Source organism: Oncorhynchus mykiss, chromosome 5, assembly GCF_013265735.2.
Source record: "Oncorhynchus mykiss isolate Arlee chromosome 5, USDA_OmykA_1.1, whole genome shotgun sequence".
Lineage (NCBI taxonomy): Eukaryota > Metazoa > Chordata > Actinopteri > Salmoniformes > Salmonidae > Oncorhynchus > Oncorhynchus mykiss.
The window spans coordinates 65075052-65090710 of NC_048569.1; the positions used below are offsets into that span (position 1 = coordinate 65075052).

Here is a 15659-nt window from a genome sequence, read left to right on the forward strand (position 1 = left end):
ATGATATCTATGAGGGTGCCCGTGTTTACGGCTTTGGGGAGGTACCTGGTAGGTTCATTGATAATTGATTGAGGGCATCAAGCTTAGATTGTAGGATGGCTGGGGTGTTAAGCATGTTCCGGTTTAGGTCGCCCAGCAGCACGAGCTCTGAAGATAGATGGGGGGCAATCAGCTCACATATGGTGTCCAGAGCACAGCTGGGGGCAGAGGGGGGGTCTATAGCAGGCGGCAACAGTGAGAGACTTATTTTTAGAGAGGTGGATTTTTAAAAGTAGAATTTCAAATTGTTTGCGTACAGACCTGGATAGTAGGACAGAACTCTGCAGGCTATCTTTGCAGTAGATTGCAACACCGCCCACTTTGGCATTTATATCTTGTCTGAAAATGTTGTAGTTAGGGATGAAAATTTCAGAATTTTTGGTGGTCTTCCTAAGCCAAGATTCAAACACAGCTAGAACATCCGGGTTGGCAGAGTGTGCTAAAGCAGTGAATAAAACAAACTTAGGGAGGAGGCTTCTAATGTTAACATGCATGAAACCAAGGCTATTACGGTTACAGAAGTCATCAAAAGAGAGCGCCTGGGGAATAGGAGTGGAGCTAGGCACTGCAGGGCCTGGATTCACCTCTACATCACCAGAGGAAGAGTAGGATAAGGGTACAGCTAAAAGCAATGAGAATTGGTTGTCTAGAACAGAGTAAAAGGAGGTTTCTGGGGCGATGAAATAGCTTCAAGGTATAATGTACAGACAAAGGTATGGTAGGATGTGAATACAGTGGAGGTAAACCTAGGTATTGAGTGATGATGAGAGAGATATTGTCTCTAGAAACATCATTGAAACCAGGAGATGTCATTGCATGTGTGGGTGGTGGAACTAATAGGTTGGATAAGGTATAGTGAGCAGGACTAGAGGCTCTACAGTGAAATAAGCCAACTAACCAGAACAGCAATGGACAAGGCATATTGACATTAAAGGAGAGGCATGCTTAGTCGAGTGATCAAAAGGGTCCAGTGAGGTTGGTTGGGGTCACGGCGATTCAGACAGCTAGCCGGGCCATCGGTAGCAAGCTAGCATAGGATGGAGGTCTGTTTTAGCCACCTCGTGCGTTTCCGTCGGTAGGATTAGTAGGGTTCCGTGTGGTAGAGGGGATCAATCCAATTCGCAAAAAAAAAAAAAAGATATAGTTAGAGGCCCAAGAAAAAAGGGGGGGGAAAAAAAAAAATTGTCCGATAGATCTATTCAGATAGCAGCCGATAAGACAGCTAACGATTAGCGGGCCGCAGATGGGCGTTCAGGTAACATCGCGACGGAGGAGCCAGCTGGATAACTCCATCGGGCAGATAACGTTGATAGTCCAGTTGTGAAGGCCCGGTGGGGCTCCACGTTGGCAGTAAAACGGGTCCGGATGAGTGATTGTAGCCCAGGAGTGGCTGATGGAACTCTTTAGCTGGCTAGCTCTGGAATAATTTATGTTTGCTCCGGGACCGACGTAAGCCGATAGTCACACGGATAGCAGCTAGCTAGCTGCGAGATCCAGGTATAAATGTCCAGAGCTTTCGGTTGAAATCCGGGGACATGGAGAGAAAAATAGGTCCGGTATGTTCCGGTCCGAGCCGCGCCGTACAAAACTGGCGATAGATTTGAGCTAAAGGATAGCTGATGACCACAAACCGTGGTTAGCTGAATACTAACGATTAGCCAGTAAAGAAGCTAACTAGCTTCTGGCTAGCTTCTGGTTAGCTTCCATGGAGGATTACAGATGAGGTAAATAATAAATATATATATTTTTCATATAAATTGGTGAGGCGGGTTGCAGGAGAGTGTTTTGAAGTTGAGTTTATGGAAAAACAAATATAAAAAGGTATGTGAAGAAAGTTGCAAATATATATACAGTGGGGGAAAAAGTATTTAATCAGCCACCAATTGTGCAAGTTCTCCAACTTAAAAAGACGAGAGGCCTGTAATTTGCATCATAGGTACACTTCAACTAAGACAGACAAAATGAGAAAAAAATCCAGAAAATCACCTTGTAGGATTTTTTATGAATTTATTTGCAAAATATGGTGGAAAATAAGCATTTGGTCACCTACAAACAAGATTTCTGGCTCTCACAGACCTGTAACTTATTTTTTAAGAGGATCCTCTGTCCTCCACTCGTTACCTGTATTAATGGCACCTGTTTGAACTTGTTATCAGTATAAAAGACACCTGTCCACAACTTCAAACAGTCACACTCCAAACTCCACTATAGCCAAGACCAAAGAGCTGTCAAAGGACACCAGAAACAAAATTGTAGACCTGCACCAGGCTGGGAAGACTGAATCTGCAATAGGTAAGCAGCTTGGTTTGAAGAAATCAACTGTGGGAGCAATTATTAGGAAATGGAAGACATACAAGACCACTGATAATCTCCCTTGATCTGGGGCTCCACACAAGATCTCACCCCGTGGGGTCAAAATGATCACAAGAACGGTGAGCAAATATCCCAGAACCACACGGGGGGACCTAGTGAATGACCTGCAGAGAGCTGGGACCAAAGTAACAAAGCCTACCATCAGTAACACACTACGCCGCCAGGGACTCAAATCCTGCAGTGCCCGACGTGTCCCCCTGCTTAAGCCAGTACATGTCCAGGCCCGTCTGAAGTTTGCTAGAGAGCATTTGGATGATCCAGAAGAAGATTGGGAGAATGTCATATGGTCAGATGAAACCAAAATATAACTTTTTGGTTAAAAACTCAACTCGTCGTGTTTGGAGGACAAAGAATGCTGAGTTGCATCAAAATAACACCATACCTACTGCGAAGCATGGGGGTGGAAACATCATGCTTTGGGGCTGTTGTTCCTGCAAAGGGACCAGGATGACTGATCCGTGTAAAGGAAAGAATGAATGGGGCCATGTATCGTGAGATTTTGAGTGAAAACCTCCTTCCATCAGCAAGGGCATTGAAGATGAAACGTGGCTGGTCTTTCAGCATGACAATGATCCCAAACACACCGCCCAGGCAATGAAGGAGTGGCTTTGTAAGAAGCATTTCAAGGTCCTGGAGTGGCCTAGCCAGTCTCCAGACCTCAACCCCAGAGAAAATCTTTGGAGGGAGTTGAAAGTCCGTGTTGCCCAGCAACAGCCCCAAAACATCACTGCTCTAGAGGAGATCTGCATGGAGGAATGGGCCAAAATACCAGCAACAGTGTGTGAAAACCTTGTGAAGACTTACAGAAAACGTTTGACCTCTGTCATTGCCAACAAAGGGTATATAACAAAGTATTTGAGATAAACTTTTGTTATTGACCAAATACTTATTTTCCACCATAATGTGCAAATAAATTCATTTAAAAAAATCCTACAATGTGATTTTCTGGATTTTTTCCCCTCATTTTGTCTGTCATAGTTGAAGTGTACCTATGATGAAAATTACAGGCCTCTCATCTTTTTAAGTGTTAGAACTTGCACAATTGGTGGCTGACTAAATACTTTTTTGCCCCACTGTGCGTGCGTGCGCATGCATATATATATATATATATATATATATATATATATATATATATATATATATATATATATATATATATATATATATATATATATATATATATATATATATATATATATATATATATATATATATATATATATATGACACGACAAGACGAGGACAAAGGACGTCTGACTGCTATGCCATCTTGGTGACGGAAATTAAAGATGTAAGAAACAAACTAATATTGAAATTATAGAACGCTTGTGGATTTCTATTAGATCAAAGTGGAAACAACATAGTTGTCATACACGAAAGGGTCTTGTGGTCAAGCGACAACAAATGCGTTTGAGTGACAGGGTGGGACTAGGTCTCTCTCTCTCTCTCGAAAGAGAAAAAGAGATGACTCAAGTAGTGGAGTAAACTATACAAATGGACATTACGCAGACGTATCACATTTAACAAACCAAACATTAAAATACCATTATAGAAGGTGAAGTAAAAACCCAAACCGGTCCGTGCATCAATACCGCTAGATTGTAAAATATGCTATACCGCCCAGCCCTAGGGGGCAATACACTCCTAGCCCTCCTCATCCAGCGGGTATGTGTGTTTGACCAAATTCAATACTATTTTACAGTAAACAAACTGACAAACTTTCAGCGTGCTTATAGGGAATGACATTCAGCAAGCACAGCAGTTACATAAAATACTGATTGGCTGAGAGAAATTGATGCTAAAAAGATTGTGGGGGCTGTTTTGTTAGACTTCAGTGCGGCTTTTGACATTATCGATCATAGTCTGCTGCTGGAAAAATGTATGTGTTATGGCTTTACACCCCCTGCTATATTGTGGATAAACAGTTACCAGTCTAACAGAACACAGAGGGTGTTCTTTAATGGAAGCCTCAAACATAATCCAGGTAGAATCAGGAATTCCCCAGGGCAGCTGTCGAGGCACCTTACTCTTTTCAATAGTTACTAACACGCCACTGGCTTGGAGTAAAGCCAGTGTGTCTATGTATGTGGATGACTCAACTAGAGGTCGACCGATTAATCGGAATGGCCGATTCGTTCGTTCCGATTTCAAGTGTCGATAACAATCGGTAATCTGCATTTTTGGACACCGATCACGGCCGATTACATAGCACTCCACGAGGAGACTGCGTGGCAGGCTGACTACCTGTTATGCGAGTGCAGCAAGGAGCCAAGGTAAGGGGCTAGGTAGCATTAAACGTATCTTATAAAAACAATCAACCTTAACATAATCACTAGTTAAACTAGTAATATCATCAACCATGTGTAGTTATCTAGCTTGTCCTGCGTTGCATATAATCGATGCGGTGCCTGTTCATTTATCATTGAATCATAGCCTACTTCACCAAACGGCTAATTAACAAGCGCATTCGCAAAAAAAATTAGCTGTTGTTGCACCAGTGTACCTAACCATAAACATCAACGCCTTTCTTAAAATCAATACACATGTATATATTTTTAAACCTGCATATTTAGTTAATATTGCCTGCTAACATTAACTTCTTTTAACTAGAGAAATTGTGTCACTTCTCTTGCGTTCTGTGCAACAGAGTCAGGCTATATGCAGCAGTTTGGGCCGCCTGGCTCGTTGCGAACTGTGTGAAGACCAACTTCGCCAAATGGGTGATGACTTAAATAAAAGCGCATTTGCGAAAAAAGCACAATCGTTGCACGAATGTACCTAACCATATACATCAATGCTTTTCTTAAAATCAATACACAGAGGCATATTTTTTTAAACCTGCATATTTAGTTAAAAGAAATCCAGGTTAGCAGGCAATATTAAAGTAGGGAAATTGTGTCATTTCTCTTGCGTTAACTGCACGCAGAGTCAGGGTATATGCAACAGTTTGGGCCGCCTGGCTCGTTGCGAACTAATTTGCCAGAATTTTACGTAATTATGACATAACATTGAAGGTTGTACAATGTAACAGGAATATTTAGACTTATGGATGCCGCCCGTTAGATAAAATACGGAACGGTTCCGTATTTCACTGAAAGAATAAACTTTGTTTTCGAAATGATAGTTTCCGAATTTGACCATATTAATGTATTTCTGTGTATTATGTTATAATTAAGTCTATGATTTGATATCTGATAGAGCAGTCTGAGCAGTGGTAGGCAGCAGCAGGCTCGTAAGCATTTATTCAAACAGCACTTATGTGCATTTGCCAGCAGCTATTCCCCGTGCTTCAAACATTGAGCTGTTTATGACTTCAAGCCTATCAACTCCCAAGATTAGGGTGGTGTAACCGATGTCAAATGGCTAGCTAGTTCGCGTGGTGCGCACTACTAGCATTTCAATCGGTGACGTAACTCGCTCAGAGACCTTGAAGTAGTTGTTCCCCTTGCTCTGCAAGGGCAGCGGCTTTTGTGGAGCGATGGGTAACGATGCTTCGAGGGTGGCTGTTGTCGATGTGTTCCTAGTTCGAGCCCAGGTAGGGACGAGGAGAGGGGCGGAAGCTATACTGTTACACGGGCAATACTAAAGTGCCAATAAGAACATCAAATAGTCAAAGGTATATGAATTACAAGTGGTATTGAGAGAAATAGTCCTATAATAACTACAACCTAAAACTTCTTACCTGAGAATATTGAAGACTCATGTTAAAAGGAACCACCAGCTTTCATATGTTCTCATGTTCTGAGCAAGGAACTTAAGTTAGCTTTTTTTACATGGCACATATTGCACTTTTACTTTCTTTTCCAACACTTTGTTTTTACATTATTTAAACCAAATTGAACATGTTTCATTATTTCTTTGAGGCTAAATTGATTTTATTGATGTGTTAAGTTAAAATAAGTATTCATTCAGTATTGTTGTAATTGTCATTATTACAAATAAATAATAAAATACAAAAAAAATTGGCCGATTAATCGTTATCGGCTTTTTTTGGTCCTCCAATAATTGGTATCGGCGTTAAATCGGTATCGGTGTTGAAAAAAATCATAAATCGGTGGACCTCTAGACTCAACACTATACATGTAAACTACTACAGCGACCGAAATGACTGCAACACTTAAAAAGCTGCAGTTGCTTTCAGAATGGGTGGCAAGGAATAAGTTAGCCCAAAATATTTCAACTAAAAGCATTGTATTTGGGACAAATCAGTCACTAAACCTCAACTAAATATTGTAATGAATAATGTGGAAATTGAGCAAGTTGCGGTGACTAAACTTCTTTTAGTACTAGATTGTAAAACTGTCATGGTCAAAACATATTGATAAAACAGTAGCTAAGAGATGGGGAGAAGTCGGTCCATAATAATGTGCTGCTCTGCCTTAACAGCACTATCAACAAGGCAGGCCCTAGTGGTCGCACCCAGACTACTGTTCAGTTGTGTGGTCAGGTGCCACAGAGGGACTTAGCCAATTTAAATTTTCCTAAGAACAGGGCAGCATAGCTGGCTCTTAGATGTACACAGAGAGATAACATTAATACAAGACATGTCAATCTCTCTTGGCTCAAAGTGGAGGAGAGATTGATTTCATCACTACTTATTTTTGTGTGAGAGGTATTGACATGTTGAATGCACCGAGCTGTCTATTTGAACTACTGGCACACAACACAAACACCCATGTACACCCCACAAGACATGCCAGAGGTCTCTTCACAGTCCAGAACAGACTATGGGAGGTACACAGTACTACATACAGCCATGACTACATGGAACTCTATTCCACATCAAGTAACTCATGCAAGCTGTAAAATGTTATTTAACCCCCCCCCCCCCCAGATAAAATACACCTTTATGGAACAGTAGGGGACTGTGAAGCAACAGACCAGCTCTGAAAAAATACCTGATTTGAATGGTCAAAAGACCAATTAGTGTAAACAATATCAGAATTGGTCTGCCTGTGTAAACGCAGCCAATGACATGCCATTTTAACAGACTTCAAAATGCTATATTAACTCTTCACATAGGAATGAATGCTGTCACATGATCGATGGCTTTGGCCATTACACAGTCTTGTTTTGTTAAGAGCCTGGACGCTTGTTTTGAACGTTAACAGGGGGGTGGGTTTCCTTTCTGGAACGTTCCAACAGGAATATGTTCCAAAAACTTCGTATATAATATAACGACCATGGGTTTATACACGTGGATATCGACTGCTGGACTTCGGGCTAGAAGGTCGAGCCCTGCTCCATTACAATAACTAGCTTGACAACAAGCAACGCATACAAAAAGTTATATATTACCAGTAAACCTTAGTACATTTAGCCTCGGGATGCCTTGCTTGACCACACCCTCCTTCCACCAATCCATTTGTTTTATGGACTGAAAAGAGCAGAAGCTCTGAGCTGTCCGATCAGGTCCATTGTCGGTAGGGAGTGGGTTATTTCATTCTGTTTTTCACTCACCACGTTTATTCCGAAACATCTCTGTCCTCGTTCCCTACGGACAAACATTTAAGAAAAAGCTACATGGTGAGTTGATGCCTTTTCGGTAGCTACTTTTCTAGGTGGCTTGATTCCGTTTTTGGAACAGATTCCTGTTGAAACGTTCCAAAGGTTATACCCACCCCTAACAAGGCAGGCCCTAGTGGTCGCACCCGGACTACTGTTCAGTTGTGTGGTCAGGTCCCACAGGAACATATCCATGTTAACGGAAAACACACCTGTGCTAATTAGCTAGCTAGCATACCTGTGTGTAAGCGTAACTGGGTAGGAAGTGTTCGGACGTTTAGTTTGTAAGCACACAGCCATATGGATCTGTGCAAACATGCTACAGTAAGTATATTTGATTATTTCGTGGTATCTTAAATCGACACAGGAAGTCTGTCTGACCCTAGTGTATTGAATTACTACTACACAATGTAGCAACATCTTTATACCTTGTCTTCGAATGACCTTTTTTCCAGAAATCCTTCGTAGTAGCAGTGTGGAAGCTGTTCGCGCTGTCGCCCAGCTCGCTTGGTCGCCGCCATCAGTGCCGAGCGCGACGAAGAGTTTACGCACGGCAACCGTGATTCCCCGCTCTCCAGGTTAAGTGGTTTATCAACACCTGGGTGGACTTATGGCTTGAAGTGAACAAGAAAAATGTATAACATAAGATATCGACAGTCCCTGTCAGAGAAAAGCCACGAGGTTTGGTTGGTCGTCCAGCTATAATTTGGAGAAGCTTTTGTTATGTGCTTAAGTATCATCTGGCGTTCCTCTCTTGACTGGAAACAATTGTCCGTAGAGTACTACAGGTGCCACTTGAGGCATGTCTGTCGCCAAAACACGCCCACTGCTGGCTAAACGCTCATTGGTCTATTTCACATTGGGCCATACCTATTTTTCCAGACGAGGAAGCGCACAGACGTTTTTACAAAAAACTTTCGGTGAGTGCAGGAACTACCGTAAATTACATTTAAAAAATTGTTTCTCACTATAGTTGAAGTTTTAATTAGGCTACTTATTTAGTCTACTAAGCTCAACGCGTACAAGATCTCCTACGCCTGTGTTAACCTCAGAACTTATTTTCGGCGTTTATCCCAAAACCCATTCATGTTCCCCATGGGGATGGCTGAACGAACCAGAGGTAACTAATTTCCGGGCTTTAGAACTAGGCTACAAACTGGCGAGATTTATTGTCACAGTGAATGTTTACTTGTAAGTGGAGGTTTGCTGCCCCCCACAGGATTTGTTTCGTTAATTTGCTCCTTTTCGTGATAGAGGAACCTCGCAAAGGAGGAAAGAGACGAGGGGGAGCGTGGGACTGACTGTAAAAGGAGGAGATTCTCTAGTGTCTAAATATAGGGGAATTAAGGGCTAGGGATGATGCGGTTTGGACAAGGTTAACTTATTTTACATATGTTTGATTGTAAATGTGTCTTCGGCTACTTGTGGTACGTGTTTATAAATGCCAGCAATTAAATGTTTTTATTATTTTCTCTTTGCTAAAATCACCGAATGGACTGACTGGCCACGTACATAGCGGCTGTCTCAAAGCACCGAGCGACACTATCTTTCCGGAAGCAGGAATTTATAAACTGATGATCTAATTCTACCATGTAATTACTAATTTATAGATAAATATATATTTTGACTATATCAAACTATGTCCGATACCGAGTGGACATTGCATAGTAGTAGCCGAATAGTAGCCGATGAGACATAGGATCAAAGAAACATCGCTTTTGTTTACGGGGAGAGTGACAAGGACGGGAGTGAGAGAAAGAAAGGGGAGGGGAATTGACATTAAAGCAACACAACAAGGAAACTACACTGCAGATACAGACGCCTTCATTTTATGTTTTTGAATAATAGCTCGCCAGCCAGTGTGGCGAATTGTGTTTATTGAACCTATTCTGTGCATTGCTCTAAAGTGGCCCGAAAAGAAAACCTCTTGGCGGAGTTGGAAATAAAGCCGCTCTCCGACGCTTTCAGAGAAATGGGTGAGAATGATAAAATAGTGATTTTAATTATAATACTCGGTGAAATTAATCTCGAGCAGCAGGCCTCGTGTTGCGGAGAAATGCAGAATAACCAATGGCCAGAAAACAAAAACAAAGCGCATACATATTTAATCTAATTTTAATAGTGGTAATTAATAAAATAGAAAATGAGATCATATCAGAAGGCTATTATTTTGTCCCTATGGAATTTCTTCTGCGTTTTTGGTTTCTTACTAACCATACAAAAGGACGGTGTCTCACAAAGGCCCCAGCGTTAATTAGGGTCTATCACAATTATCACAAGTGGCAACTAATTAGCTATGTCAAACATCTCTAAATGTAACATGTCCTACAGATTATTACTACATTTAAACTGTGACACTAATTTATGTGGGTCAGTGGGTGACTTCTTGACCTCAGATGTCATGACCCCTGTATTTGTATTTATTAAGGATCCCCATTAGCTGCTGCCAAGGCAGAAGCTACTTTTCCTGGGGTCCAGCAACATTAAGGCAGTTATATACAATTTAAAATATTACATTACATTTCATAACACTTTTCACAACACATTAAGTGTGTTCCCTCAGGCCAACACTCTGCTACCACATATCTACAATACAAAATCCATGTGTACTTGTGTGTAGAGTGCGTGTCTTATGTGTATGTGTGCCTGTTCCATAAGGTGTATTTTTTTTTTATCTGCATCAGTTACTTGATGTGGAATAGAGTTCCATGTAGCCATGGCTCTATGTAGTACTGTCCACCTACCATAGTCTGTCTATCCTGGACTTCTGAACTGTGAAGAGACCTCTGGTGGCATGTCTTGTGGAGGAGTATGCATGGGTGTCTGAGCTGTGTGCTAGTCGTTTAAACAGACACCTCGGTGCATTCAGCATGTCAACACTTCTTACAAAAGCAAGTAGTGATGAAGTCAATCTCTCCTCCACTTTGAGCCAGGAGAGATTTGCATGTATATTATTAATGTTAGCTCTCTGTGTACATTTTAAGGGTCAGCCATGCTGCCCTGTTCTGAGCAAGTTTAGAGGGAATCCTTTGTTGGACTCAAGGATATAATATCTTATTTTGGATTAATTACAATCTTTCGTTCTTCATTTCATGTCAAGATCATGGCACCTTATCATGTTTTCATTTGGACATGTTTTTGTTACATTGTAATAAGACTGGTTCCTCTCTCTGAGCTCACCTTTCTATTGTATACATGGCCTACAAATGCATCATACATAACATTTAATGTGTGTGTGTGTGTGTCTTCAGGCTCTGAGCCACCCTTGTCTCCACAGGTGGTGGAGGAGGGAGCAGAGGAAGAGGAGGAGGAGCTGAGTGGAGGAGAGGAGTCTGATCTAAGGACCCCTTCAGGGCGTGGCTCCCTGCTGACTAGGCGAGGCATCACCTTGAGAGTGCTGCTGAAGGACGGCCTGGTTGAGCCTGGGGACGGAGTGCTGTCCATACACTACCTGGTAAAAATACAGTAGTTGATAGATGTCTATACATTACCTGGTAATAAGATAACAGTAGATATTTATACACTTTCTGATAATAACAGATTAATGTACACTACCTGAAAATACACGTTCACACACTATCTAGTAATAATGGTTATTACTAATGCTACATATGTAATAAGCCTAATTGCATCCTTCTCTACCTGTTCTCTCCCCAGGGTAAGAAGTTTGTAGGCGACCTGTTGAATGATGGGAAGATCCGCTGGGTGGAGACGGGGCAGATCTTCAATTCTCCCAGTGCCTGGGCCACACACTGCAAGCGCCTGGTCAACCCTGCCAAGAAGTCAGGCTGTGGATGGGCCTCGGTGCGCTACCGGGGCCAGAAACTAGTGCAGTACAAGACCAGCTGGCTGCACAAGTACCAGCCCAGTGCAGACATGGTGAGGAGGGAGAGATGGTGGTGAGGATGAAAAGAGCAGGGTGGGAAAGAGGGGTAGTAAAAGGAAGCGATGGAGGTTTGTTGATACGGAAACTAAAAGCTAAAAGGGGACGATGAAAGAGGGAGAGAACTGCTGTAGAAGACTGTTAGTATGAATACTAGCATCTCACACCCTCCCTCTTCCTGTGATGTCAGAGCCTGGTGAGCGAGGGAGAAGATGACGAGATGGGAGATGAGGAGGAGGAAGAGGGGAAGACGGCAGTGCCGACAGATGACAAGAACAGGAAGAACAAACCTGAGCTGCACGGTGAGATTAAATCCACCAATAATCTCTAGAAATGGCATTATGTAATTTTACTGTGTATGGTAGAGTGTGATATGGGAAAGGGATAGATGCATCTAATGTGCTTTCTCTTGTAGATATCAGCCTTGTGCCCAGGAGAGGAGACAGAGAGCGAATCCCAGTCAGATACTGCACTCTGGGTACCAGGGATGCTGCAAGGTATAATTGTGCTCGTCCCAGCCTATGTCTCTGTAATGCATATAAGTAAGCTTCAACACTAATCAAACACATACTGTATATCGACAGGGATCCACACACGTTGGTGGAGTTATCAGCTTTCTCAGCCATTAACAGGTTCCAGCCTTTCAATGTTGCTGTATCCAGCAATGTGCTGCTTCTCATGGTAAGCATGAGTCACACCGTGGTAGTAAGAGAGGAAATTTGAAACCGGGGTATAGGCTACAGTTTGAATCTGCCTTATTGGTGGAAATTGACAAAAGCGTGATTGTGTGCCCTCAGGATTTCCACTGTCACCTGACCACCAGTGAGGTGGTGGGCTACCTCGGAGGACGATGGGACACTAACACACAACGTGAGTATTTCCTATAAAAGCAGAGACCGTGAGCAAACAGGACATTGTACTTCCCCTCTGACATTACAGTAACGATCTTCAACATGTATGATGTTCATGACCTGTCTGTTGTGCCCTTTGCTTGCAGTTCTGACAGTTTTAAGAGCATTTCCCTGTCGTACACGATTGGCAGACAGAGATTCGGCCTCTGCTGTTGAAGAAGAGGTAAGCCCTACTAACACTGCTAAAACCAGGATGTGGATCAACATATGTCAATTCCATAATATGATACAATCATACATGTTTGGGTGAAATACAAATGGTCTCTTCTTCTAATTACCTTACAGATCTGCCAGAATCTGTTCATGCGAGGGCTGTCATTGGTGGGCTGGTACCACAGTCACCCTCGGGGCCCCGCCCTGCCATCCCTGCAGGACATCGACTCTCAGATGGACCACCAGCTGAGGCTCCAGGGGAGCAGCAATGGCTTCCAGCCCTGCCTGGGCATTATCTGTGGTCTGTACTGGGCAATCAGCTGGCACCAATGGGGAAAAAAACGTTTTCATATAGAAAATGAAAATAAATAACCAGACATTGAACTAACATTCAAATGTGTCCCTGATTTTTAGGCCCCTATTACCATGGGAACCAGGGTGTGGCGTCCACTATAACACCGTTCTGGGTAGTGCCACCCCCGGAGGTGAGTGCAGTGGTAATACATGCCTTAATGAATAAGAACATATTCCTCTAAGACAAGGTAAACATCTATAACACTTATCACCATTCTTCCATCCACAGCAAAGGCCCAATGACTATGGCATTCCAGTGGCTGTGGAGGTGACCTATGTACAAGATAACTTCCTAACTAGTGATGTCCTGAATGAGATGGTACTGTTCGCAAACTTATACTGAAGAAAAATATAAACGCAACATGCAATAATTTAAACGGTTTTACTGAGTTACAGTTGATCTAAGGAAATCAGTCAATTGAAATAAATTAATTAGGCCCTAATCTATGGATTTCACATGACTGGTTCAGGGGCGCAGCCATGGGTGGGAATGGGAGAACATAGGCCTATCTACTGGGGAGCCAGGCCCAGCCAATCAAAAGGAGTTTTTCCCCACAAAAGGGTTTTATTACAGAAATAAATACTCCTCGGTTTCATCAGCTGTCCGGATGACTGTTCTTAGGCGATCCCGCAGGTGAAGAAGCCGGATGTGGAGGTCCTTGGCTGGCATGGTTACACGTGGTCACACTTGGTCTGTGGATGTGAGGCCGGTTGGACGTACTGCCAAATTCTATAAAACAACGTTGGAGGCGGCTTATGGTAGAGAAATTAACATTAAATTCTCTGTCAACATTCCTGCAGTCAGCATGCCAATTGCACGCTCCCTCAAAACTTGAGACATTTGTGGCATTGTGTTGTGACAAAACTACACATTTTAGAGTGGGCTTTTATTATCGCCAGCACAAGGTACAACTGTGTAATGATCATGCTGTTTAATCAGCTTCTTGATATGCCACAATTGTCAGGTGGATGGATTATCTTGGCCAAGGAGAAATGCTCACCAACAGGGAGGTAAACAAACTTGTGCACAACATTTGAGAAAAATACGCTTTTTGTGCGTATGGAACATTTCTGGAATATTTTATTTCAGCTCATGAAACATGGGACCAACACGTTACATGTTGCGTTTATATTTATGTTCAGTATAGTTATAATCATAGTAACCATATCTATGCAAATAAATTCAGTGGTAGGACATTGGCCACTTTGTCATTGTTTTATGTTCAATTATTGTTCCACAGATGCTGCTGGTGGACTTCTACAGGGCAGCCCCTGACCTGGTGCAGTTCCATCAGTTCTGGTGTCCTGATACCACCATGATGGACAAAATCAAGGTCTGCTCATATAAGAACTCATTAACAACAGGAAACTGCATACCAACTAACTTTTTGGCATAGATATCCTATTAAATTAATTGAATTCCTTATATGCTTTTTGGCCTTTCATTTAAGGCTAGAATGCTAACTTGTGATCCGTGCGCGTTATCCAAATTATCACACATCTCTCTTTGACATCTACAGTTGTGTGAAGTTCAGGTCAAACATGTTATCTCCAGTTGGGATATGTCCTACAGAGATTTCCTCCTCACCGGTTTGGTTTCTCTCCCTCAGGGCTCTCTGAGCGGCCATGCACCCAAAGACCAGGCCTATTCTCAGATCCTGGAGCATGTCTACAACCAACTCATCAACACGCACTAAGCTGGAGGAGAAACAAGGTTGTGTGTATGCACTGGCTTCAAATGAAAATCTCAAATAACCCATTCCTCATATAGTTCACTACATTTGTAGGTCTCTATATAGGGAATAGGCTCTACACAGAGAATAGGTTGTCATTTCTGCCCTTTGTCTGTGGCACTTCAACTGCTGCCCTGACCTCAGGCATACTGTAAGTTGGATGTGCACTGTCCTGACGGAGATGGTGACTCCTGAGTCTGGAGGGCGAGTGTACTGTTCTCCATGGCCTTTTCTGACTGTGAGGTCTGTATCACTGACAATGTTTGTACAGTATGACATGTGCGTGCTGTGAATGTGTCCCCTAGCGTCTGCTGCCAGTGCTTGACGTCAGACTGTTGTTACAGAAGTTGACATGGAAATAAGGATCTTCCTCTTCTCTATTACCTGTGGTGTATTTATCTAAACTGTGGTCTGTGACATGTTAGTACTAATATGTGAACAATCCTTTGAACCCGCTGAATACCTAATACATTAAAAACACACACTGGAACTACTTCTGTGTTTGTCTGTGTTGGTGCTTTGGAAAGAGCTACACGGCCACCTTTCGTCCCAACAACCTATTCAACACTACAAGCCAAAACCAAAGGTAAAAATAATCATTAGTGGGCCTCCCGGTTGGCGCAGTGGTCTAAGGCACTGCATCGCTAGCTGTGCCACCAGAGACTCTGGGTTTGCGCCCAGGCTCTGTCGCTGCCGGCCGCGACCGGG

The 15659-nt window shown here is 42.6% G+C and overlaps 2 protein-coding genes across 7 annotated transcripts in view; one reads left to right on the forward strand and one right to left on the reverse strand.

Annotated features, from left to right (window-relative positions):
- Positions 1-8696, reverse strand: part of LOC110524344 (signal-transducing adaptor protein 2) — a 23582-nt gene extending 14886 nt beyond the window's left edge. The window contains exon 1 of one of the 2 annotated variants that reach the window (XM_021603902.2): positions 8346-8696. In XM_021603902.2, coding sequence (XP_021459577.2) covers positions 8346-8438 — 93 coding nt within the window. In that variant the 5' untranslated portion in view covers positions 8439-8696. Of the gene's footprint in view, positions 1-7872; positions 8008-8345 lie in introns of those variants that run through there. The other variant, XM_021603904.2, reaches the window with a different exon arrangement.
- On the forward strand, positions 8690-15446 carry mpnd (MPN domain containing). Of its 5 annotated transcripts, XM_021603901.2 has the most exons (14): positions 9310-9509; positions 9825-9893; positions 11169-11371; positions 11575-11796; positions 11991-12102; positions 12216-12297; positions 12385-12481; positions 12598-12670; positions 12798-12874; positions 12997-13165; positions 13279-13349; positions 13448-13537; positions 14460-14552; positions 14829-15446. In XM_021603901.2, the coding sequence occupies exons 2-14, from the start codon at positions 9890-9892 to the stop codon at positions 14913-14915; spliced, it is 1380 nt and encodes a 459-aa protein (XP_021459576.1). In that variant the 5' UTR covers positions 9310-9509; positions 9825-9889; the 3' UTR covers positions 14916-15446. The 5 variants fall into 5 exon arrangements, with proteins under 5 accessions (XP_036833985.1, XP_036833986.1, XP_021459573.1 ...); XM_036978090.1 differs by lacking the exons at positions 9310-9509; positions 9825-9893 and adding an exon at positions 8690-8837; XM_036978091.1 differs by lacking the exons at positions 9310-9509; positions 9825-9893 and adding an exon at positions 8690-8837 and having other exon boundaries at positions 13448-13486.
- Positions 15447-15659: the final 213 nt, after the last annotated feature.

Coding starts and splice junctions, on each gene's coding strand:
- mpnd (XM_036978090.1), top strand. CDS start 8,720: ATGTCTGTCGCCAAAACACGCCCACTGCTGGCTAAACGCTCATTGGTC. Junction 12,671..12,797: donor ATGGGACACTAACACACAAC/GTGAGTATTTCC, acceptor CTTTGCTTGCAG/TTCTGACAGTTTTAAGAGCA. Junction 13,538..14,459: donor GTGATGTCCTGAATGAGATG/GTACTGTTCGCA, acceptor ATTGTTCCACAG/ATGCTGCTGGTGGACTTCTA.